Here is a 26,330-nt window from a genome sequence, read left to right on the forward strand (position 1 = left end):
GGGCATATGACTTCAGCTTCTTGAGGAACTGACATCTGAACTGGGAAACTGAGGGATGAGCTAGGATTAGCAGATGAATGGTGCATTATAGGAAATAATTCCTGTAGAGGGCCAAGATGGGGGAAAACAAAAAGGACAAAAACAAAAGCAAACAAACATGGTGTATTCCAGAAGCCGAAAGTGACCCATATAGCTGGACTTGCATGCAATAATAACCATAAATACTTTGTTGTGCCTAAACAGTATTATTTTTTGAAGACTTGGAGGGTTTGCTTTTCAAGGAAAAAATTATTCATGATGTCAAAAAGCAACATTTAGGGCTTCCCTGGTGGCGCAGTGGTTGAGAGTCCGCTTGCCGATGCAGGGGACATGGGTTTGTGCCCCGGTTCGGGAAGATCCCAAATGCCGCGGAGCAGCTGGGCCCGTGAGCCATGGCCGCTGAGCCTGCACGTCCGGAGCCTGTGCTCCGCAATGGGAGAGGCCACAACAGTGAGAGGCCCGCGTACCGCAAAAAAAAAGAAAAAAAAAAAAAGCAACATTTAAAAATTTTTAGGTTTTCCCTCATTGCATGTCAACAATAAAAACTTCTCTGAGAATGAGCACACCTAAATTGTTTGTTATGCAAATTACCGGTGCAATTAATTTAAATATCATTATGTCTAGTTCCACGAATTCTGAAACCTTGGGCAAGTTTTCTCGACTGGAGGTTACTTTCCTCTTCTGCAAAATGGAATGAACTTATCTTACATGTTTATGCATGAGAAAGAGAAACAATATGAAACTAGCACCTAGCTGGGTGCCTGGTACATAGAGGACAACCATTAAATAATAACTGTAGCAGGAGAGTTTGCAAAGCCTAATGCCCATAAAGTATCATTTTAGTGACAAGAAGAAGGGGAAAAATAGAAGGAAGCGCCACTTGCTCACCTGCCTCACACTTTGTTCCCAATACTGACTGGCTGTTCAAATATATGATTATTTTACTAACAGCGAACTTCAACTGTGTTAATGACTCAGAAGGCTTCCTCTCTTTCCCTTACTCCATATGCATTCATGTTGCATATAAGAATATGTGCTACAGATCAATGGCTACAGATCAGAATGGAAGGCTTGATCCATTGAGGATAAGGCCTCTAGGCACAGTTAGAACATTCCTAAACTTAGGAGGATGCGTCACAAAGTTCTCGTTCACTGCCTGTGTCATCTAGCCACCTGTGTGGCTTATGCACAGCTTGCTATAGAACTAATTAGTTCAACGCCAAGAGGTCTGGGGACTCTTGTAGAGCATCCAACTCTTGTGAATTTATCCTGGCATGTTTCTTTCTGAGATAGTTTACTGCAGCATGCCTTGCAAAATCAAGACCTTTATTTAACTCTACAACTTTCTAGGCTATGTCGCTTATACATTCTTGCTAAGCAATACTGACTGATTCAGGCTGCCATTCTGAGTAGTGGTCGGTGGGGAAGAAAATGATCTTAATTAACTCTCAAGTATAAAAATAGATTTATCATCATCATTTTGAAGAGAAATGATTTTTCTCTAACCAATTGATTTCAGAAAGCCACTTTTCTGAAAACAAATGTAGTTTGGATTGCTGTGGCATTTTTTTCCACAAAGAGAAACAATCCAGACATTGTCTTTGAAAAAAGACAATTCCTATCAGGTGATATCAAATTAATCTAGCTATAAGAGGTAAGTTACATTTCCACTATTAATATACTTTCCACATGATGTGTATTTTGGAAAGTTTATCACATGAACACAGATGATATTTCATTCAGAAAAAAAGTCAAAGATTATATTGGAAAGTATTTTATATGCCAATTCTGGATTCCACAAGGAATAGAATAACTAAAACCTTTACAGTTATGGAGGTGTCTTCATTTGATCGTTTGATGCACTTTAACATAATCCCAAAATTAGAGCTTCAGGTGGAAAAAGATGGAATCTCTATCATTTTAGGGGAAAATAGTATTAAAGAACTCACCAAGACTAAACATTTTCAAAACTGAGTAATTCAATGATACTTACTGAAGTCTTTTGTCTTGTCTTTACACACTTGTCCATACTATACCTAGCACATTTAGCTATCAGATGAGTGTTTCCCGTTTCCTTTATGTTGGCCCTCAAAATCAAGTAAGCCTTTCTCTTCTTCCTCCATTCATTCCTACCTTTACCAAAGATTTTATGTTTTACCTTCTTGTGTACACAAATAAGGGGGATAATTAATCTTTTCAAAGTATTGGATGGGGGATAATTAATCTTTTCAAATTATTTTAACTACAAATAATAACTAACCTAGTGGGTTTTTATGTTACTAGATTTAGTCTTTACTTTTCCCTCTAAAGGGCCTACATTATAGGCACATCTATAGTGGTACATATACAACCCACCATTTCTCACAGAGCAAAGTAAAACTAAGAGAAACTTTGAATTCTTGGTAGGCATCCATTCCATGAGAGGCAAATTGTAGCAGATATTATTACTGGTTTTCTCTTCCCATGGACACCTCCGTGATGCAAGACGATATACCATCTGATTCCCCAGTGTTTTCAGACTAGCAAAGCATCAGCTAGATGATGACTCACAATTCAAAACATATGAGGACTTTGCTTCTTGCCACTTGAGTTTCTAAGGCCCAACTGATTTTTTTTCCCATTACTTCATGTGGTTTTCAAATCTGTTGCTCTTTCTCAAAGTGTTTTCAGTTGAGTTTTTAATAGTATGATAATATAGAGCCCAAGGAATATTACTTACTGTTGAAACATCACATACACTAGCCTACCGTCAACAAAACTAAGCAAATTGCTAACCTCTCAGTTTGACAACATGCCAATAGGACTTTTTTCTTTTAGGTTTTTGCCTAGGTTCTTATAATTACTGGATAATGACCTCTCCATACTCACTTTCTTTTGACAGCTTAGTTCTAGCCTCTGGGATTTTAACATCTAATTGGTTTGTCTGCTTAGATTGTGGATACTTGAGTCTTCCTGAACTCAGCAAAGCCAGACGGCCAAAGGGATTAAAAGCATTTTAGGTAATTCTGTCCCCCAGAGCCCTTCTAAAATAGAAGTACCAGAGTCTGGTACTTCCGTCATTCTTCACAAACCTGGTAACTGGATTCAGCGAATACTTTGGTTATCAGAACAGCACTCTATAGAATCACTGCACTCAATAAATGTCCAATAACAATGGTGAAGAGTTAGATGAACTATATTTAAAATATTTCCCCCTTAATTCCCCTCCTAAATCTGGCTTCCATCTTTGCCTCTTTATGGTATCCAATGATCTCAATTCAGCCAAGTTCAAAGGCATTTTCTCTGTCCTTATCTTCCTTGATCTTTCTGATGTATGGGGCACAGCTTTTCATACCTGCCCCTTTGAAGGCTTCTGGCTTTAGTTCCTGAGACATTTCTATTGTCATTTATTTTTCTTCATCATCACCCTGATCTCTTCACTTATTTCTCACATTTCTTTGTCTTTCTTTTTTCCTTATACCTTTCCAGTCACTTTTCTTCTAAACATATCTTTGATGAATTACTGTTTTCCTTGTGTCTTCCTGCTTTTTTTTAAATTCTACAGAGATTCTTTTGTTTTCACTAAGTTGTGTAAGTTAATAATTTACAGATACCTCTCTAACATTGATCCATTTCTTTCCGTACATCAAGGACATGTTAAAACTCAAATATACAGTTTCAATATAGAATTGATACAGTACATATATTATCTCATTTTCACTTTTTCAAGTGCTCACCATCTCTTCAAAAGTCACTGCTTCTGAGAAGCTGTACTTGATCACCCTACTTCAAATTCTGTCCCCCTTTTTTTAATCTGCTTGATTTTTCTTCATAGCATTTGTTATTGCTTTCACTGTAATGTGCATTTATTGTACGTCATCTGAATGCATCACAAAAATATAAGCTTCATGAAAGCTTCATGTTTACTGCTATATAGCCAACACATAAAATAGTACATAGCATGAAGTAACCACAAGATAAATATTAGAATGGGTTAATGGATGAGTGAGTGATTAAGTAAATAAATGCATGATTCATTCAGAATCTGTCATTCAGATTCAGAACCTTAGAATCATCCTTGATTTCTTACTACCTCAATGCTCTAGTCTATATCCTGTTGTATTAGGATAATAAGGCTAATTACCAGCCTAAGGCTAGGCTGATGTAATAAATAGACCTAACAATAATTCAGTGGCTTGGGGCTTCCCTGGTGGTGCAGTGGTTGAGAGTCCACCTGCCGATGCGGGGGACATGGGTTCGTGTCCCAGTCCGGGAAGATCCCACATGCCGCGGAGCAGCTGGGCCCGTGAGCCATGGCCGCTGAGCCTGCGCGTCCGGAGCCTGTGCTCCGCAACGCGAGAGGCCACAACAGTGAGAGGCCCGGGTACCGCAAAAATAATAATAATAATAATAATAATAATAATAATAATAATAATAATAATAATTCAGTGGCTTAACGAAGATTTAAAAAATTACTTCTCACTTATAGTTTGAACTGTTTCAGGCTCCACTGGGCAGCTGGGCAGCTCCATTCCGTGAAATTATTTAGAACGTTAGTTATTTCCACCATGTTGATCCACCATTCCCGTAGGGCACTTTCCTCATCTGTCCTATTAACACTGGACTCTCCTGGGTTCCAGCCAGTTAGAAGGAAAAAGAGAACATGAATGAAGCACATCCCCAAGCCCAGAATAACCTACATTATTTCTGCTTAGATTCCATTGGCAAGGATGTGATCATGTGTACCCCACACACACCTGCAAGGGAAGCTGGGATATAAGCCTATTATACAATAGCTTAGGCAAAAAGGGAAAAACAGATTCTGATGAGACAACTGCCCTTCTCCTCCACATCAGTCAATTTCTCAGAATATTTTTCAGACCAACTCCTTCCATTCTCTTCCTGCCAAATCTAAAGAAGTCCTTCCCTTGCCTGAACCACTATGATCCTTGACTTGCTGTTTTTCTAGCCTTTAGTCTTTCATCTCACAAGCTTATCTCATTCCGAAATCCAAATGACTTTTCCAAATTATCACTGTCATTTTTAATTTGCTGTCTCAAAATACTGCAGCCAGAAATTCCCACATATGTCAGGTCAGAATTATTCCTCATGGATTTCAGTGCTCACCATCTTCCAACTTTACTAGGGTAAAGGAGAAAAAGATTCTAAAAGATAAAAACATAAAATAAATGAGTCCCGCACATATTACATACTCTAGTCCACATTCATGGATCTGTTTCTCCTAAAGTTTTTTTAGAAAGGAGTCTTAAATTTTCAGTTATGTAACATCACAATATTTTTTTTCTTCAAGGCCCTGGATATAGGTGACTTTCAGGTCAGTGTTTGATGACGGAATTGGAAAGTCACAAAATAAAACTGCAACGAGAATTTGCCTTAAAAACAAACCTGTTATCACTAGAACATTAACCTAAGCAATTAAATTCCCTCAAGCAATAGTTTCTCTATAATCCTTTTGTAAAAGCCCATTTTTAAGGCAAAGATTCTCACTGTGTGATCTGGGGACCTCTGAGGAGGTGTCTCTGAAACCTTTTCAGGGGGTCTGTGAGGTCAAAACTCCTTTCATAGTAATGCTAAGACATTTTTTTACCTTATTACTTTCATTCTCTCATGGGAGGACATGGACTTTTCCAGAGGCTACAGGATGTGTGATATGACCACAGTTTGAATGAGGAAGCAGCTATGAGGATTAAGCTGTCTTCTGTTAAGCCAGATATCTAAAAGATTTGCAAAGATAGAAAACTATACCACTCTCTTCTTAGAGAACAGAACTTATGGTTACCAGGGAGGAAGGGTGGGGGGACAGGATAGTTATGGAGTTGTACACACCACTATATTTAAAATGGATATCCAACAAGGACCTACTGTAGAGCACAGGGAACTCTGCTCAATGTTATGGGGCAGCCTCGATGGGAGGGGAGTTTGGGGGAGACCATTGGATACATGTATATGTATGGCTGGGTTGCTTTGCTGTGCACCTGAAACTACCAAAACATTGTTAATCATCTATATACTCCAATATAAAATAAAAAGTTTAAAATATTAAAAGATTTTAAAAAAGAAAACTATATCACTCTTCTTACTAGATTTTTTGCTTTGTAGTCTATACTTATTTTTCATTAAAAAGTAATTTATGTGATTATATGACACATTATTTTAAATAAATAATAAATATTTCAAAATCATCATTTAAAATTTATATAGTAAACACTGACAAATATAGCTCGCATAAACCAAAACTTTTTGAGATCCTCAATAATTCTGAAGAGTTTAAAGGGGTCCTGAAATCAAAAAGTTTGAGAGTCACTTATTTAAGGAGATAAATTACAGTTTTGCTAGTCAATTTCACACACCCACTTCACCATTCAGCATCTCCCCTCAATTCCTGGAAGTAAGGAGAGTGGACCTCAATGAAGATGTTTATAGAATGGTTTCCATTCTCTGATCTAATTTAGTCCTCACTGAAGCCATCAAGGACAAAGTATTGCTTCTTTGATGTTCTGCCCTTACACATATGAGGGAAAGACAAGGGAATTGAGAATTGTGCTGAGAAACAGGTAGAGAGGTCATTAGAAAAACAGGCTCAGGGCGGCTCTCATGCATAACTAATGACTGTAAAGTGCTTTACGGATAGAAAAGTGTCATGTCATGGCAGAAGCAACCACTATGCGTCTCTTGCTTTAGGAGAAACTGCCTCCTTCCCTGATATTCCCTATAAAGACGATTTAAAATATTCTTAGTCTATATAGTGGTTCTAGAAGATTTTAACTTGAATAACCAAAACAACATTCATGATGAACAACATTCATGATGAACAACATTCATGATGAACAACATTCATCATTTATATTCTTGGACCATCACTCAATTCTGTAATGTTACAGATTCAATTCTAATACCAGCCACTTAGCCTGGCCCTCGAGAAAACTATGCCATGGCCAAAGGCTGCCATAATACACGTTACAAATGCACACATTTATCCACAAGAATGATTTCATAGAGTCCATCACCACTACAAAATGAAAACAAATAAACAAAGCATTACTCAATTCCGGTAGTTAATTCATTAGAAACAAGTTCCTATATGGTGAGTAAGCAGTATATCACCAGCTTTGGTCCTAGATCTCAATGGTAGAGAAGCTGTATTATTTGCCTGGCCTGGCAGGAATATTTCTGAACAGTCAGTTAACAAATAAGTGTTACTCCTAAAATTCTAAAAGGTCAGGGAAAATATTTTTAGGCCTTTTTTAAAAAAATTAATGCATCTGTTTTTAAAGTCAATTCTAATCCTACCATTTCATAAGCTGATTTTCACCTGTGAGACTAATATATTATCTAGGCCTAGGTGTGACTGAAATTATTTCTTAGGTCGTTTTGGCCTTGACATACCTGCTATAAAGACATTGATGGGTGAAATACCTCCAAGCCCTGTTTTGCAAATGACACATAAGGACATTTTCCATTAACGTTAATGAGACTTATGAATCCATTGATGGGATAATAGAACTAAAAGGTGAATTTCTATTGGTGATATACAATCCTTCATCCAAGTGTTAGAATTCTGGTAAACAGGGAGAAATTTGGCCATGCATAAAATGCCACAGTGCCTAGTATCTCTGAAGCTGTAAAGACTTCAAGGATATAGCATAGTCTTAAAAATATGAAATGTACTTTGATACAAAAATGAAATTCTAAGTAGTGATCTCTAAAATATTTCCATACATTACTGAAGGAAGTAAATGATTTCAGAATTTATTCAGCATTTTTATTCTCCAGAAACTGATAATCAGTTTCATTCTCCAGAAACTGACAATAATGTATTTTTCACACTTAATCGTTTTAGACATCAGCATTCATTGTTAGTGGAAGAAAATGACTGTATTTTATAAATAAAATCACTCATTTTGTTTCATGAATTAAATCGTAAATGTTATTTAGGTTGCCAGACTATTTTTATTTCAAGTATTTCTTCTTGAGAACTTATATCCCACAACAAAAACTCTTGGACAAAACTTTAAATAACTATTATTTATAGTTTGTGAGTTTAAAATGAGATTTTAACTATTTAGCCCACAAGCACTTTCCCCTTTATTGCTTAAAATATACTGTTTCAAAGTATATACGCTCTCTTCCCAAATAAAACTTTTTTTTTCTATTTCCTGCTAGTTCTCCCCCGAAGTCAGATATTCTTTTTCCTTTGCTAAACCTATTTTTAAAGTAAACCTCCTGTATATAATAAAAACAAAGTAATATTTGATCTAATAAGTAATTATTGAAAATGTTAAGGCAAAACATGATCTTAACTAAGTGTGGGCAGTTTTTATTAATGGTAAAGAAAACTTATTTAAAACTAATTGAGACTATAAGTAATCTAAATTATCAAAATAACTGCAGACCAGAATCTGCACAAGTAGCACTTTGCCAGTCATGTCTTTACTGTGCTCTGAACAATTCTTTACTGTATGATATTACAGAACTGTGAAAAAAAAATAGATGTAACATTTTGAAGAAATTAATTAAAAAGCTATTGGGAAAAAGTAAAATCCTTCATAGCCCCTAAAAGTTCATTCCCACCGTATTTTACCTTATCATATTCAGTGGCCTGTCTAGTATTATCTCCATATACCTGCTAAGTTTAACAAGTTTCAAACAACACATTGTATTTGTGACAGGTCAAAATAAACAGCAACTCTTACCCATGAGAAAAAGGAAAGTCAATGCCTGAGTTACAGTTAAGGATTATTTTCTGGAGAAAGAAAAAAAAAACTAAGCTCCCTACAGAAATTCTTCGATTTCACGAAACTTGGGTTTTGTCTTTTTTCATTTGACATATTTGTGAGACTGGGACCAGGCAAGGAAGAACACGATGTGAATTCGCATACCTCCAAAGCTGGGAGATGGTGTTGTCTGTATTACCATCACATGAAGCAAATAACCAAATTTTCTGACCTCCATTGATGGTTAGTTTTCAAACAGAGGCAGTATTATCTGTTCCATGCCAAAGACACACACACATACACACATACGTTGTTTGCAAACTAGAAGAATAGTGAGTAACAAGATGTAACTAGAAACTCTCCCTTCTTTTTGAAACAAGAGACAAACCCCACAGGGAAGGACCAAAATTATAATTAACTGAATGCTACTCAATTAATTTGAAATGCAAGCCACAAAATCCTTGGTTATAAATCCCCAAGCTGGGTTATTCGTCATTCCAAAAAGGGCACTGCAAGCTCTGTCCCAATGGTCCCCTCGCTCCCAAGTGGATGGTAGTGCCAGCCTCTCTGTGGTGGAAGCCAGATGGAGGATCAAGGCAGGCTTCCACGGTTTGCCCAGTGAACTGGTCACGAAAAGAAAGTCACGCCACACCTTGTGCTTGCTGGGAAAGAAAGGGCGCTCCGCCGCTCAGGGACACTCTAAGATGGTGACGCATCTTTCTCGGTAAACGGTGTGGGGCGAAGGGGGGAGAAGCTTATTACTGAACTAAATGTTTTTACTGATTGCCCTTGAGTCAGAGCCCACTGACCCCGCAGACCGTAAGTGGTTATAGCGCAGACCTGTCATTTCCAGGCAGCAAGAGGAGATACCGGATTAGTCTAGGACACCTCGCGCCGAGCTTTCTCCTACAGCCCGCCACCCCCTAGGCCTCCGAGGCGCGGATAAAGATGCGCGCCGCGCTGGGGTCTCCGGCGAGCCCTGGCCAGGGGCTGCGCGGGGGCGGCATGGGACCGGATGGCCGCGCGCGGTGGCCCGCGGGGACCGAGCGGACGGCTGCGCTGGCGCGCGTCCCACCCGGTGTCCGAGGCCCGCCGCCACGCAGAACGGCCCGGATCGGGGCCGAGAAAACAAATGACTGCTTTGCGGCCCTCTCCATTAAACAATAAAGCGAGCTGTAAAGCCTCAGGTGCCGTGTTTGTTGTGCCGTCTGCGCCGCGCTGTGGCTCCGGCCGGGGCGAGCCGAGCGCAGTGGGCCGGGGAGCGCCTCTTCGGCTGATTCCAGGGAAAGATAAGGAGCCGCCGAGCCACCAGCTCTGTCTAGACTCGCGACCTCACAAGTCAAGCGCCTTGTTTGGATTAGCCCTCCAGATCTGCCAACCTGATCAACCCCTGAAAGAGAAGGGCCCAGCAACACCCTTTTTTCCTCTCCCGGACCACGATTGTCCCTGCTTTAAGGGATCAAGGGCTGACTTGCCTGCGGGAGTCATGGGGCTGGTTAGACCGCTGTCGGGTCCCCCATTCCTAGCACCCACCCACCCCAAACCCGAGTGCAGCCCGGCTCTGCCCTGCCCGCTGGACATGGGAAACACTTCAGAGGGGAGACCACTAGGAAGACCGGAAAAATTAGTTGCCAACCCAATCAAGTCCACAAATAACATCACCCTGAAATGAGCACGAACTTTTGCTCAGTGGAAGGGAAAGAGGGTCCTAGGCGTGGAGAGGGCTGAGCGGAGTCTCCCCGTAGGGCTCTCGTAAAGCTCAGGTTAAGGTGCCTTTCTTCCCATCTGGTGAAAAGCAATCTTACCCCCCAACTTTCCCCCCTAGTCTTAGGCGTCTTCTTTTGGAGAAAAAAAATGGTTTTCTTTTTAGAACGCTTTGCTTATCATTGCTGAGCCCTTTTTCAGAGGCATAATTAAGCAGAAAGATTTGCAAAATAAATGTTAAAAAAACTAAAAAGAATGAAGTACTCTTTAAGTGCGGCTCCGGGAGAGGCTGGCTTCTCCAAGGCATAGAAACTGGCTTCTCGGAGCCAACAGCTTAAGCGCCATAAAAATTAAAGTATGTGATAGTAACAATGCTCACAGCAAACACTCAGCAGCCTTCCCTCCTGCCCCTCCCCCTCCTTCGCTCCCAGAGAACCAACTTCTCTGTCTACACTTCAGAAGTCTCCGGGAGGTGTGGAGAGATCCTCCATCACGACTTGGGACATTGTAAGCTGTGAAGTTTATGTTTGTGGCGCCTGGGCTCAAACAGCCATTCAGTGGCTTGCTCGGTTATCAAGAAAACAACAATCAGAAAAGATCAGTAAACAGAATCGGCTGCCAGCACCCTGAATTAACTACTTACACTTTAGTTTAAAAATACCCACTCACACTGTACAAGTTAATTGTTTTTATTTTAAATAATTAATGAGAATTCAAGATTTGCAGCCATTTTTTGAAAGTAACGCTTTTAAAATAAGGGCACAAAAATAATCCCCTCCCCCTTTCTCCCAGCGCCCCCAAAGAAAATTTGACTTGTCTTGTTGTGACATAATCTTTAATTGTTGATTAGCAGCGAGGAAGTAAATAGTCCTTAATGAATAGAACCCAAGCATAATTTGGATTATAAATCTCCTTTACAAAAGTTGACTAAACTGAACTTTACAGATAAGAAAACAAGTACTTTCTGCTTAGTTTACTTGTATTAGAGGTGAGATTAAACTCAAACTGGCTGGGTTCCATCCAAACTTAGTTCTTCTGGTGGTTTGGACCTAGTTTTTACTTTTTTTTTTTTTCTTCTTTTTGAAGAAAAAGGAAAAGGCTAAGTAAATCCACAGGGGGCTTATAAGAGATATTTCAATGAGATCGATCTTATGGCTTAAAAATTCAAGGTGCTAGAAAAATGCCAAGTACTTTGAGGTACCTCAAAAGCACAGTGTCTTTCTGGCTTTTAGCCAAAAGGATAAGATAGACCAAAAAGGGGGTCAATAGATAGGTTTAACAACTTGATCAGGGTGAAGAGCAGCAGAGCAACACAAAATCATCTATTTAATCTTGGATTCCAAAAACGTTGTGAATTGGGAAGTGGGTAGACACACCCACGCAGAATCTCAAATAACCAGAAATGTTATTTCAATGAAGAAAAAAAAATCTCTTCGAATATGATTCTAACTTAGAAAGGACCTTTTTTAAAAAAATTTTAATGGTAAGAAAAGCCAGGTCCATTTGATGAAAGGAAAGGACAGCGACAGTAAACTGACACAGAGGATGTTATTGCTCTGAACAATAAGGAGAAAAAAATCCTGTCTTTTTAGGAGTATAGATGTTGATATAGATTCCCTGATTTAAGGACAGCGTCCTGGATGTTTTTAGTTGCATTAAATTTTAGCTTGCAGAGCTGGAGGAAATGAGTCATAATGTCCAGAAGGAAGAATTCAGAGTAATAAGGGGAGGGAGGATCAAAGATAATGGCAAACAGGAGGAATTTCATTAGAAGAGCACCGCTCAAAATTCGATCTCCAGAGGTGTGCAGGGAAAAGGAGAGTATGTGCAAAAGATGGTTTGCAAACAAGAAGACATTTCAGCTACACATTTTAGAGCACATGCTGAGGAGTCTAGAAGGGAACACACCTTTCATATGAATAATACAAGAACTGGAATGCTATCGACCCATCAATCCATTCTCAGCCATCAGGCAACATATATCTTGAATCTAGCAAGTGAACCCAAATCATTCAACACTTCCCTCCCAAATTACTGTACTTAAATTCGAGCTGTGGACTTCAGAACAGACTGACATCTATATATGTAAAACATTATCTCCCCACACACAAACCTAATCTTAGAAATAAATGTCAGGATGAAAAACCACCACAAAGATGTGTGCCTCACTTAAGTACCTCTATTGCATTCAAACCCTAAATAAAGTTTTTATCCAAGTCCTAATGTTTTCAAAAGTGTCTACTAAAGGCTATGGCTGGGAAAGGGAACTTAATGGTTTTCAAACCAGGGCTTGGGCTATCCGTAACTCCGCACTCCTGATACCGACATCCATGTTGTACCTGCCATCCTTGCACTTATTAGTTAGTCGCCTCAGGTATGACGGTGAGCAAAAAGGCAAATCAAAGACAGGCGAATAGAAACAGTGAATCGGAATCTGAAAAAGTCAAGTCTGGTGCAAGAGATTAGAGGAGAGAGACGGGACAGGAAAGAAAAAGAAGAAGGAGAAGGAGAAGAAGAAAAAAAAGAAAAAAGGCCTTTCTTGGAGAAGATCCGTGTGAGAGAAGACATAACTCCTGCTTTTCTCAACAGATGACTACAAGCCATTATTACTGCGGCCAAATTATTACCCCTCTGTCAAGAATTAGACACAACAATCAAAGTAATCAACGGGCATGCCTAATGCACTGTAACATTTTCAATGCAAAGTTTGTTTTCTCTCTGGCCCCACCACGTTAGAGCCTGTAATTAACCCCTTATGTAGGACAAAGCCAAACAAAAGCCTAATTGAGGCTCTTTCCCGACTTGCGGCAGGTTTGGAGAGGGTGAAAGCGACTTGAGAGCTGGGGAGACGCGGGGCTCCCGGGGCTCCAGCCCGGCCTCCACCTCGCTCGCCGTCAGGGGTCCTAAGGGGCGCACGCCACGAGACACACGATTAGGGTACGTTAGCTTTCGTATTTATTACGAGTTGTCAGATGTTTAAAAAGGCATTACACTGGCGCGTACAAATGCATTCAGTCTGTAGAGAGCCAAAGTATCATGGGGGAGGGGGAGGGGAGGAGACAGGGTGGAGCCCCAAATCCTTACTCTACACCCACAAACGAACCGAGAAGCCTGATTTCGAACAGGGCCATTTCTCCTTCCCTGGGTTCTGGTTCTGGCCCAGGAGCCGCTGCTAAATGCCAGCGGGCAAGGTGTTAAGAGCTCACGTCCACGAAACTCCGACCGCACGCAACCCGGATTCCTGCCCCTAGAAGGCGGTTCCCCACGTAGTCCTCGCCGCGCCCCTCCACCCTAACCAATCACCCTCGTAAGGTTTTGGGGGTCTGAGTTAAGGGAGAAAGAGAGAAGGGGAGGGGGGTAGGAAACAAGTTGGAGACGGTGGGGAAGGAGAGGCAAGAAAAGACACCCACTGACTGGCCTGGGAACTGGTGAGAAAACTCCCCTCTCTCCGTCTGGTCTTCCTGCGCAAATAAAGCAGCATTTCTCAAACGGCTGACAGCCGCCACTGGTAAATAATGGTCATACTTCACTGGCTAGGCAGAAAGCCTCTCTTTTAGCGAGAGCTTATACTTGAAATATGGGTCATTTCAACGATCCTAAGCAGAAGACTTTGGTATAAAGCACTCTAAGGAGATAAACATAGTGACTCAGGATCAAAATCCATTTTGAGCAGGACCCTCTTCCTATTTTGGGTGGGGTGGAGTGGGATGGAGGGTGGGGCAGGAAAAGAGACAGGAGGAAAGAAAGGTGGGAAACAGGACAGAGGAAAGCATCTCATTGTCAAAAAACCAGTAATATTATCACAGCTGAGAGCAAAAGGCTTCCAACCAGTTTTGATCCAACGATTGAAATGCAAACTTGCAAGTTCCACCTTAACTATCTGCAATAAAATATCACACCTATTATATGTCAGTTTACCCCGATTCACATGCAGTCTTTAATTTCAGACATTTTAATGACTTACTTGTAAACATATAAAAGAGGGACCCTGGATCATTGTGTTTATTTATTTATCTATGCCAAACATTTATTGGTGAAATAGTCCTGAAGATATAATTCTACATATGGCGCTTTGATTTCACATAATATTTAAGAAAAAAGACAAAACACAAAGAATTAGACATATAATTCAAAGACCACGGTACAACCTTTATCTTTTTTTTTTTTTACTTCAGCAAACAAAACATAATGTCAAATGACATGAAAAGTGGCAAGTCTTCTGACAATAAATAATAAATTACTTTATAATTTTTGCAATGCAAGAGCAAACAAAAAAAAAGTTTCCTTTTTTTCCTCTTTATTTCCAGAGAGAGCGAAAACAGTCATTTTAACCAATAACTATACACATCTTTGGGGGAAAAGTTCTTGGACAGACACAAGTCAAACACAATCCCGAGACGCTTGTGGCAAAATAGAGGTAACCTTGTTGCAATGCTTTATAAGTTGGTTTTTAAATCTGAATTCAAAAACCTTTAAAGTCGCTTCAGACTTCTTGATAGAGGATGGATCTCAAAAAAAAAGAGGGGGAGGGGCAAAAGGAAAAAAGAAATCAGCTACAGGACATGCTAGAGACCCAGGATTTCAATTAACCCCTTGTTCAAGTCAACTAAAAACATCGCAAACCAACGCAGCTCCACCTTCCTGAAAGGACTCTTTCAGCCAAAGAGGCCAGTTTCTCTTTCTGCTCATTTGCTGGAGCTCCTGTTTGGCAAGGCAATGACCAATATAGAAACAGCACCATTCAGAATAAGATGGACTAGAAAATCTCTATTTCTGCTTTTCTCTAGATGTGCAGTGAAATGAAAATGCTTTTTTTGAGATCCTTGAATATAAATCCTCTACGTTTTAAAAACGTCTTTTTTTTTTCTTCAGTACTCCTAAGGTCATTGGATAGCATTATGTTGGGTTTGGGTTTTGTTTGTTGTTTTAATTCTAGTAAAATCCCATGATTGTCTTCACAGTGTTGCTACCATATCACCTTGTCATTAAAACAGACTTCGTGCGTTTCATGGAGCATTCATTTCTTGATTCAGTTTTTATTGACTGGGTCGTTAAATACTTTTGTTTCGGAGTTCAACATTATAATTTCCCACTTTCTCCAACAGGGAAAAAAATACATCTGAATGAATGTTCCTCATGCCTCAATTGGACTGGCTACCATGCTGTTAGGTGTATCTGGGAGCTGAGAGGACATCGACGCCACTTCACTGCCAGTGGAATTAGAGCCCGGTCCTCCTTCTGAAAAATTGACCTGCATAGAAGGTTAAGAAATGAATAAAGGAGGCTGTGATCGTATTCACAAAAGGATTATAAACTTGTCCTGTGTGTGTGTGTGTGTGTGTGTGTCTGTGTGTGTGTCTGTGTGCAGAGACAGATATATAGATAGAGATATCCGCACATATAATTGAATTTTAACAGGCTTAAAGAAAGCCTACAAGGAAAAGAACTTGGGAAGAAATCCTCTCGCTTTCCCATCTTCCAAGAGATCTCTGTTTTAACTGAAACTGAATTCCCAACATTATGTTGCATTAAATTATTTAAGAACAAATGTGTTTCCCACTGTAAAATGGCATCGCAACTCTACCATGCATGCTCGAAATAAAATTATCCTGCTGGCTACGTGTTGCCCTGGGAGCAGGCGAGTTCTCAGTCTCTAGGCGTCAAAGCCTCTCTTCTTGAGTTGGAAAATCCATAACACGCCGCTCAGATCGTGTGACGGGAGATTCAGAGGAGGCTCCACAGAACAGTGATTAACTCCTCAGAGGGTTCACAGCGTGGCCTTTCTTCCTTGTTGTTGGTCCTGCTGCCTTTTGGCCTCTTTCTCTCTTTCAATCAGGCTCTTCCTTCCGAGAGGAGACCCATATATTATAACGTCATCCACATTATAAATATCTGGCTCCTTCTCTTAAGCCGAAAGTATTGTGTTGCTGTTGTAAGCCTTCTTCTCCACTCTGCTCCCAACACCTCCCCATCCTCGGCTTCCCTTCCACTGCTCTCAGCTGACACTAAAGTTTCAGGAGGTGCAAACATTCGGCTGCCCTAACCCTCCCCTTACCTGCCTTCTATGATCCAAATAACTGGTAAGATTAGCCTGACATTAAAAATAATTTCTTTTTCCTAATTCCGGGGTCTACCTTCCTTGCTATCTTATTGAACTTTCCCACTGTGAAGCCAAGGGACTTCTCAAATCTGCCTCCTCTAGACAGGCCCACTTTCAAACAGACACCTGGGCCAAGCCCTTTTAACCCCTGCCTGTGGCCCATTACCCAACTGTTGCCACAAAGAAAGAAAATGCCCTCCAGGTAAATGTGAGGGGAAAAAGTTAACCTCAATTCAAGCTTTATTTTCAAAGAAAGGAACAAGTTTTTCGGATGGATCTTGTTTTATAGAACAAGATCCTACAGGGCTGTTTATTACTTAAGAAAAAAAACCGTATGTGTACATATATCATCTCACAAAAGATATATACTTAATAATCTTAGTTATCTTCACCTAGGTGAAAGGTGAATTGAGTTTTCTCTTCTCTGGATGTGTAGAAATATTAACACGGAAACCGGTTTTCACATTATTATCTCTCTGATTGGTAGAACTCAGGTTCCTTTTACTATACATGCCCCACAGTATGTGACTGTGTAGGATATTTGAACTTACATACTAAAAAAATGTTTAAGCACTCTTACATTTTAGATTAAGATATAGTCCCAGAAAGAGATATAGTCACAAAAAGTATCAATCATATCTTTGAATAACTGAACTTTTTATTGATATATTTGAAGAGCACAGATAGGTGCCTGCTGACCATTGATAATAACGTTGATTATGTATTACAACATTGATTATTATTACAATCACCTTGATTTAGGTCCTTAACTATACCATGCTCTAGGAGCTGAGAAGGGAGTGCATTTACTGGCTGCTGATCAAAATGCCAAGGTGATCTCTAATGTCCCTTCTGACGCTACAAGTCGAAGATGTATGATTCTGCAACCCAGGATACCTTCCCACGCGTGTCTATTTAGTTAGGCACCTTGAAGTTAATCCCTCAGAACAGGCCTGACTGATAGAAAATTCAACTTATATGGTCAAACTATGAACTCTCACAGAAAAGACTGACAAGAGGTTTGTTTTCCTTGAGTGCTTCCCTCCTCTCTCCAACACACCCCCTTCGTCTCTCCCCAAGCCTGGGGTCGGGGAGCACCTTCCTCGCTAACCCCCCAGAATCTTCCTTGTGTGACAGTTTAACCAGAATCTCCTTTCTTTGGCGATTCAGCCTCCCCACTCTGGGAGCTGACACTTACCAGTTGCTGAAAAGCCGGCTGATCTATGTCACTCTGCAAGGCGAAGTCACTCAGTACTTTCCAAGGCGGCTGGTAACTTTGCACCTCCACTGGGTTTGCCTGTAAGCCACCGTCGTGTCTCTCTGGACTGGCAGCCACCATGGGAGTTCCTGTCATCCCCTGGATATTCTGTGAATAGGTCCCCCCCCAAGCCCAACATGTTAATGAGCAAACTCCCTCCCTCCATTGTCTGTGCAGGCTAAGCAAATATACCCTGGTATTATCTTATCTATATAGTGGCCTTTATTGACTCAGTTAATCTGCTGCGCGTATGGATATTAGCCAGGGTTCAGTTTTGTGTTATTACGTTTTGTTCTTCTGTTTCTGTGGGCTGGACTATTAGGTCTGCTTGGACCTTATTAAGTGAAATTCTGTTTCAACTTTCTTCTTTCCCTTTAAATTCACTGTTAATCCCAATTCCGCCCGTCTGCCTTTCCAGGCCATAGCATCTCAGTGGAAAGCTGAGGCAGGATAGGCCTCCCTTCAGCCTCTAGACATGATGATTTTCTGGGCAGTTTGTTAGTCAGATCTGGGGGTAGATTTTCTGCAGGCAATTCTCTGGGAGCCAACCCCGACTCCCAAGCACTTGGGTCAGGCCACTATTGTGCTATTATGCACTAACCAACTTAGAAAATGCCCTGGCCCAGGCTTGGCCAGTCTGTCAAATTTAATGACAGCACGTTTTATGGCATTTAAAAATAGGGCCTAAGCCGTAAAAAGCAAAAAAAAAAAAAAAAAAAAAAAAAAAATTGCTGGTTGGTGGGGGGAAGAAAGAAACTCTTTAGTTTAACTTAACCAGGAGGCCTGCCAGTTGGGTGCCGCTCTGGGCCAGGGATGATTGTGGGTAATAGTGCCAGGGGCCTGACATCTCTGGAGACCTGGGCTTGACCTGGAGCAGAAGGTGCCCTGTTTTCACGGGTCACCTTGGGGCACTTCGCCCACCTGGGGGCTCTGCTGCAGGCTGCGCAGGGGGGACACCGGGATGACCCTGGATTAAAAAGGAAGCCAAGGAGTTGTCCCTTCCTCCTCTCGGCTGCCTGAGGAACTGATGACCGGAACTTTGGCAAAACCAGCGCCAGGCCTCACTGCCCACAGAAGGGGAGACGGCCCTTCCGGATCCGGGATGGGGGGCTGAAGGCTGAAGGGCACGAGCCCACCCCCGCGGGCTGGGGCCTCCCGGAGCAGCGCGGGCCGCGGTGTGGGCGCTGGGCCGGGCACCGGTGGGGGGCCTCTCCCCGGGGCAGGGGTCGGGGGGAGGGGCCGCCAGTGCCGGGTCCTGCTCCGGAGCCGGAGGGAAACGGCGCCGGCCCACCTGGGCAGCCGGCACGCACGCCTCCTCGGCTTCCCCTCTCGTCCCCTGCCCGGGCCCCAGGGCCACTCACAGTTTTGTCATTGGGTTGCTGCTGCTGGAGCTGCTTCATCATGATGCTCCGCTTCTTGTCCTTGCACCGCTTGTTCTGAAACCAGACCCGGATCACGCGGGGACTGAGGCCGGTCATCTCCACCAGTTGCTCCTTCATGAGCGCGTCGGGCCGGGGGTTGGCGGCGTAGCAGGTCCGCAAGGTGTGCAGCTGCTTCTCGTTCAACACAGTCCGCACGCGGGTGGTCTTCTCTGGCTGCTTGTGGACGTGGGGCCGCAGGGCCGGCTGCCGGGCGGAGATGGGCTCGGCTGCGGGGCAAGGGGTGCCGTGAGCGGGCCGGGCCGCCCGCCCGCGCCGCTCCCGGACAATGGGCAGCTCTTTGCAGCCTCGACAGACAAAGCAGGGGCGGCAGAGGTTGGGGTAAGGGGCGCGAAAGGGAGAATAAAATCTCGCTCTCTAATCTCAGAGGTCAATGCTCAGTAATCCGGGCCCGGAAAGCAGCCTTCGCCCCTGCTCCTGTCAACATGGAGTCAGCAAAGGGGCGCACGTCTCAGGGCCTGTCCCCCTGCTCACAGCAAGGGCAGCATCCTTCTGCCTTGTTTCTCCTCCCTATGCGCCTTTTCTGGTACCCGGATTGGGCCCAGGTTACACCGAGTCCACACAGCCCCCCACCCCCAACGCACAGGCGGTACTAGGGAAAGAAACGCAGAACCCCAGTGACAGCCAGAGACACTACCCCAGCGGGATGCCTGCAGCGCAAAGGCTGAGGAGGATTCTGACAGAGAGCTTGAACTTCAGTCCCCAGGGTACAATTATATCAAGGGGATAAAGAAATTCGGGATTTCGGCCATCTCTCCAGGCTTTGATCTTTCTTAGTCTACCTGGATCTACTAAATCTACCTGGATGTTCCTGATGTGATCTGATCCCAAGAAAAGGAAAATCGAAACTCTTTAGAGCTGCCTGGCCTCTAGAGAAAAGACAGCTGGGGAGTGTTCTGGCTCCTGACTCCCTCCCAATACTTCGGCCTCTTCTGTGCTTCCCACAGCAGAGCACAGGTTGCACCTAACAGAATATGCCACCTCTGGCTTTGCCCCCCTGCAAGCTAAGTCACAAATCCCCCAGGACGGAATTCTTAGAGCTGCCAGAGAGCAGAGGAGGAAGAGTTGTAGTTTTCTCACAGCCAGAACTCAGGGCGAATTGACACTTTAAAAATGCACAGGGCAGATCTATCAAGACCAGAAAGCAGGTTTGGAAACGTTGTCTGCCTTCTTACCTGTGGCCCCCCTCCTGGCCAACCTTGCTCTATTTCTACTCTCCTTCCTGGGGCAAGGGCCCTCGGATCTGTTTGTTACAAATCTTGCACTTTCCAGGACCCCCGGGGGTCAGGTCAACACCTATGGGGTCAATTTAGTGTCACAGCAACAGGGCCGAAGATGAAATTCTCACCAAATCAAGTAGAATGAACGGTTTAAAGAGGGAGGCTCCCTTTCAAAGGCAATTACTGCAGATAAGCTTGTGGACAGTTTTAAATTACGGCTCCGTGTGAAGGCTTGCAATTATTAAAACTGTATCTTTTCAGGCCCACTCTCTCACAAAGGGATACAAATAAATTTTTAAAGTATTTTGGAGTGGGGGGGGGGCAGTTTGCAAGGGAAAAGGAATTGAGAGGCTAAATAACTTGAGGCCACCTAAGCTTCCTTCATTGGGTTAAAGGAGGAAGCTCCAGGGGCCCAGAGCTCCACCCCTTTAATTAGGCAGCTGCGGGGAGAATACCTGGCGGGGAGCTGAAGCCCGTTTTCAGTAAGCCGCGTTTTGGAGGCCAAAGTGAACTGGAAGTACTGTTTGGGCGTGTGCAGACACGTGTGCCCAAGCGGTGTACATTCACGGGCACCCACATCTAGACACACAGACGGGTAGCTGTGCTGGGGGGAGTCAAGGGAGACAGTGAGGGCATTGAACCTTGCTGCGAAAGAGTGAAGCGCGGTGCAAACCGCACCCAGAACCCTCCGTCTCCGACCGCAGCAACCGCCGCAAGGGTCCCAGGGTTGCTGCGGCCGCTGGCGCGCTGGCAGGGGTGGCGCTGGCCTCGCCTGGCGCCTGCCTCCCCGAGGAGGGCCTCCCTCCGCGCCCAGAAGTACCTGCCATTTGCAGCGGCCGCGCCGGGTGCAGGGGGCTGAGCGGGTCGCCGGCGCCCAGGCTGGCCCTCTCCACCACGTCGTGATCCGCGCGGCAGAAGAGCCCGTCCTCCCGCAGCGCGAACTCGTCCCCGGGGATGAGCTGGCGGCTGCAGGCCACGCAGCGGAAACACTCGATGTGGTACACCTTGGAGCGGGCGCGCATCACGAAGTCGTTCTTGCTGAAGCCGATGCTGCACTTGGCGCATTTGATCCCGTACAACCTGCGCGGGGGCCGGGCCCGGGGTGGGAGGGAAGCACAGAGAGAGGTGGTCACTTCAGGCGGGCGCTGCCCCCGACCCAAGGTCTCTGGCAACCTCGGCCACGACGCCCTGAGACACTGAAATCAGCATTCGCAGACAAGCTGGGAATGGGAGGGTGGAAATGATTAGATTTCTCTCGTTTCCCGCTCCATTTCCCTTTCCTATGAGCTTCTGTGTCTCGATCCGTACCTCTTAGTTGAAAACGCCCAGTCCAAACCATCGAAAAATGTTTGACGTGTTGGAAGCCTGGGCCGCTGCTCCAGCGACCAGTCCAGGGTGACCCTTGCCGCTCTTGGCAGGAAGGGGTCCAGGGGGACTCGGGAGTCACTGGCCCCAAATTTTTGCCTCCCTATCCCCCAATTTCTGCTGCTAGAAACGTCTCTAAAACTGCAACCCAAATCCTCCTTTCAAAAGAATATGAGGTTATGGAATGAGATTGTCACCCCACTCGGTTTGAAAACACACAAATGCACAGGCAGAAGAACAAAATGAAACCTCTGAGGGTTTCCAGAGCCCTTTCTGCACAAGCCCACTGCACTTTTCCCCAGCTAAAGATCTTTTCCTCAGGCAGCAATGTTAACAGAAAGTTTCCTCTCCCTTCCTCCTTTTATTATTATTTTAAAAATCTGCTTTGGTTCCCTCCATCTTTTTCAATTTGCTGAAGCATCTACCTTTATTTCAGTTTGTTTGAGAACCCTGACCAGACAGAAAAATGAAAAGACCCACTCCTAAGGTCTTCCTCACTGCTGACCTTTCTTTACCAAGAGACAATCCTTGTAGGTTTCATCTAGAGGCTCTGCCCTGGCCCCCTCTCCGCGTTATCACTAATAACCAAAGCAGGAGCGTTCCTACAAACAGAGAGAATGGAGGAGAGGAAAAGACCTACACAAAGGGGGGTAAGAGGGGGAGCCTCGCTCCCCCAAGGGGGGAAAGGCATTCGGAAATCTAAACGGTCTCTCTGTTCTGCTTTTACAACTACAGGATTTCAAAGGGACACACACACTTGCACGCGCATACACACACACAGTTGAAAGAGTGGAGAAGAAAATGTAAAAGCGATTGGTTCCTTCCACTAACGTTTAGCCAGAATTAGGCACAAGCAGGTCTGAATACAATTGAGCAAAACACTATCTCCACAGGAGTAAAGCTACTGCTGGGGTTGAGAAGTGAGCTCTCCCTCTCCAGAATCTCCAGTTCACAAACCAATCAAGTAAACAATTGAAAATGGCTCATTTGTCAGAGGTTAGAAGGTAGATTCAAAAGTTTTCCCTCCCTCCGCCTACTCTATGTGAGATCTTCCACTTCATAGGATGAGGACTTTACCTTGCCTGTGACCAAACAATTTGGAAAATCCCTCCCCCTTCCTCTAGCTCCCCACTTCCCCTCTTTCCTCCCATTCTCCTCCCCCACCATCAAAGTATTCATAAACTTTTTTTTCTGCACTGTTCAGCTTTATTAAAATTACACTCTCCACTTCGTGGTTTTAAAATAAGAAAAAATACTGCACACTAAGTGAGCAGGAAAAAATTGTAACTGCATACTTAAATCACAGCTAAACTTTAAGGTTAAGTTCTAAGCTCCATAAACTCTATGACTTACAGAGCTAATTACTTGTTAACAGCCACTGGAGAACTTATTTTTAAATATAATATTTTGATATTATTCGACATAATAACGAATCGACATAATAACGAAGGTGTTATCTCTTCTGTTTTGTTCTTAAAACAATAATATTTTCTTTGGAAATTCTACTTCCTTCCTAAGGCAGAAAATGAAGTTTCTGACATATGTATACACAAGTCAGAAAATTTGAGATTGGCAAAGCATAAAGTTTAGACGCAGAATAAATTGAAAGAAAAAATTCAGAAAGTTCCTTATGTGGTTTTATTCTTGACAGTAAGGGCAATTCGCTCATTTTATCAGTTACCAGATTTTAATGTGAGAAAGGAAGCTGTTCAATTATCTAAATATACCAATTGTTCATAGACAGATGATGGGCAATTTGATCTGCTCTGTCTAATTCATCAGCTCAGATAAGATAAGAAAGAAGACAGTCAGATGTCACCAAAGGGTTAATATTTAAAAAGATTAAATTTCCGGTCTTTTTTACAGAGAATATTTGGGTTGGTTTTTAAATTTTCCAGGCAGGAGTCCTTACCCTAAAAGTAAAAGGGCAATATCTCTATTTGCTCTTTCAAAGTACATCTCTAAATATGCTTAGGTCAAACTATTTCACCTATTGCATTGACATCTCCGAAGAATCTGGAAGTTACTAATAAAATACTTAATTAAAATAAATAAAAAAGAAAAAACATTGCATGATACAATAAAAACCAACCAACCTTTTTTTTTTTTAAGTTTAGAAACCCCAACTTTTCCATCTTGATTTTTTTTGTTTGTTTGTTTTGGAAGGGGGAGGGTAACAGAGGAAAATAATTTGAGCATCACAAATTCCAAGAGCAATTATACAAGCTTCAATGCCACATAATTTATGGGAACCACTATCGAGTTTTGCGGGGGTTTTTTTCCCTCTAAAAAGTAAAATGAACAGCATAGGTTAATTTACATATTACACTTACAAGGGTAACTTTTGCACGCTGAAATCCATTAAGGCAAACTTCACCAAAGGACAAAGCCACACAAAATAATAAAGAATGGGGAAAGAGAGGGAAATCTCACAAAATTAAGGAAGCAGTATTAATGGCGTACCTGATATAATCTCTTTTACAGTAGGTTTTCCCATCTCTAACAAAGCACGTACAGCTCTCGTCCAAATACTGATTACACTCCGCACATTTCAAACATGCCGCATGCCATTCCAAATCCGGAGAAACCCTCAGAATATACTGATCGTGAATTTGATTGCCGCAACCAACACATAGGGAAATCAGACGTTTTTCTGAAATGAAAATAAATACATGATTGACTAACCGTTTACTTCCTACAGAGATAAACACACTTTTAGTGTCGTTCTCTTATAGGGCGTACTCTGCGAGTTTTTTTTTTTTTTTAAGAGTATTGCACTTTGGGATGGTAATTGGAGTGTGCCATCAAAACCCTGACTCACTTTTAAAAGGAGGTGGAATATATGTAAAATGCAGATTCGAATAGTCTACATTTGTAAGCCTAGCACGCAATCAAACCCGTTCATTTTGTATTTCTTTTTCCTCCCTCCTCCCTCTTTGCCATAATCATTGGGAAAGATTATGGATAAGTCAAGTCAAAGAAAAGGTTTTGACTAGAAGCGTTAAGTGAACGCAGGGATGTCTATATTTTCCATGAAGCACGCTCTTAAATAGCACATAGGACTGGAAATTGTTAGCAAGAGCAGACATCAATACAGTTGTCACTCGTTCTCTTTTGCAAGTCTAATGCTAATTCACATCTCCGGGTATTGTACTTGCAGGCGGACCATTGCAACAGAATAACCTTCTCGGAGAGCTCAGGATTCCCGAGGAGGAAACCACCGCTTAGCACCAGAAGGCTAGGGTTTTGGAGGGCACGCAGGCGAATTCAAACACAAGGTACGATCAGTTTCCCGAAGATCAGAACCGACAGCAAGCATGCAGGCGTGGCGGCAACAAGAAAAAGCCACCTTCTCTCTCTCTCTCTCTCTCTCTCTCTCTCTCTCTCTCTCTCCAAGCAATGACTCGAACTCCGAAGAGCCCTTGGCACCCTTGCCTGAGAGAGACCCCCGCACAAGAACAGCACACCGAGCCCCACAAGGTAAAATCGCCTCTTACTTTTTGGTGGATCTCCCATGTCTCCCATATCTGTAACAGGGAGTAATGTCCACAGTGAAATGGTGGTTGTACAGTTGGTGACCAGCCCACAGAGAGGATGCTGGAGCTGTGGCTAAGTGGGAAACAGTGGCCCCTAGGGTTGTCAAGGCTGAGAGAGCCGCTGCCCGGCTGCGCCGCGCCCTCGCGGATCGGGGAGTCCAATTTAAGCCGGCGGAGCTGGCGGAGCGGAGGCGCTGCGGCGGCGGCTGACTCGAAGCGGCTTGGGCACCTCTCTTCCTTATCTCTTACTCAAACTTCTCTGCTCCAACTCAGCTCCATCGCCATTGGTCTGACGCAGCGCGCGGGGACGTCAGGCGAGCGCCTCGCCCATTGGCTGCGGGGCGTGCGGCGCAGCTGTTCTGATTATCATATTTCAGCCTCGCTGCTGCCGTGCGCCACTGACCGCTCAGCGAGCCCGCGGGAGAGGATTAGGGCTCCCGAGGCGAGTTGCTCGGGTCTCAGGCCGCTCTCCCCCGATGCTCGGGCGGCCCGGCCGCTCTGGCTTTTGGCTTCCTTCTCCTCCTCCTCCTGCCCCCTCCCTTGCTCCTTCTCGGCCGTGCCGCCAGCGCCCTCGCCTCCTGTCGCGCTGCTCCTCCGCCCTGCGCTCCTGGGGTCCCCGCAGTCCGGCTGGCCGTGTTGCGCGCTGGGCTCACTTTTCCGCCGCCGGTGGCGAGTGGCTGGTGGGTAGGTCTTCCTGATGAAGAGGTCCTTCCCGGGCTTTAGGAAGAGGGGCGACTTGGAACAGGCCGTTTGCCTCGTTTGGTTTCGCGCTTTGGCGCACAGCTCCGGGCCTGGCCGGGCTTTGCTGCCGGGGCGGGTGAGTTCCCGAACTGGCTGCGCGTAGCGCGCTGGGAGCTGGCTAGGGGAAGACGAACCGGTCATGGGATGAATAGACCCAGAGGAATTGTTCGCTGCTGCTACCCCACTACCCCGTTATCCCTGACTTCAGATCTCC

The 26,330-nt window shown here is 43.7% G+C and overlaps 1 protein-coding gene across 1 annotated transcript; it reads right to left on the reverse strand.

Moving 5' to 3' along the window:
- Positions 1 to 15,591: 15,591 nt before the first annotated feature.
- ISL1 (ISL LIM homeobox 1) lies at positions 15,592 to 25,364 on the reverse strand (the record flags this gene model as incomplete). Its single annotated transcript, XM_082835837.1, has 6 exons — positions 15,592 to 15,708; positions 17,756 to 17,923; positions 19,177 to 19,463; positions 21,295 to 21,554; positions 24,303 to 24,492; positions 25,337 to 25,364. The coding sequence occupies 6 exons, from the start codon at positions 25,362 to 25,364 to the stop codon at positions 15,592 to 15,594; spliced, it is 1,050 nt and encodes a 349-aa protein (XP_082691963.1).
- Positions 25,365 to 26,330: the final 966 nt, after the last annotated feature.

Source organism: Leucopleurus acutus, assembly GCF_964270905.1.
Source record: "Leucopleurus acutus genome assembly, chromosome: 3".
Lineage (NCBI taxonomy): Eukaryota > Metazoa > Chordata > Mammalia > Artiodactyla > Delphinidae > Leucopleurus > Leucopleurus acutus.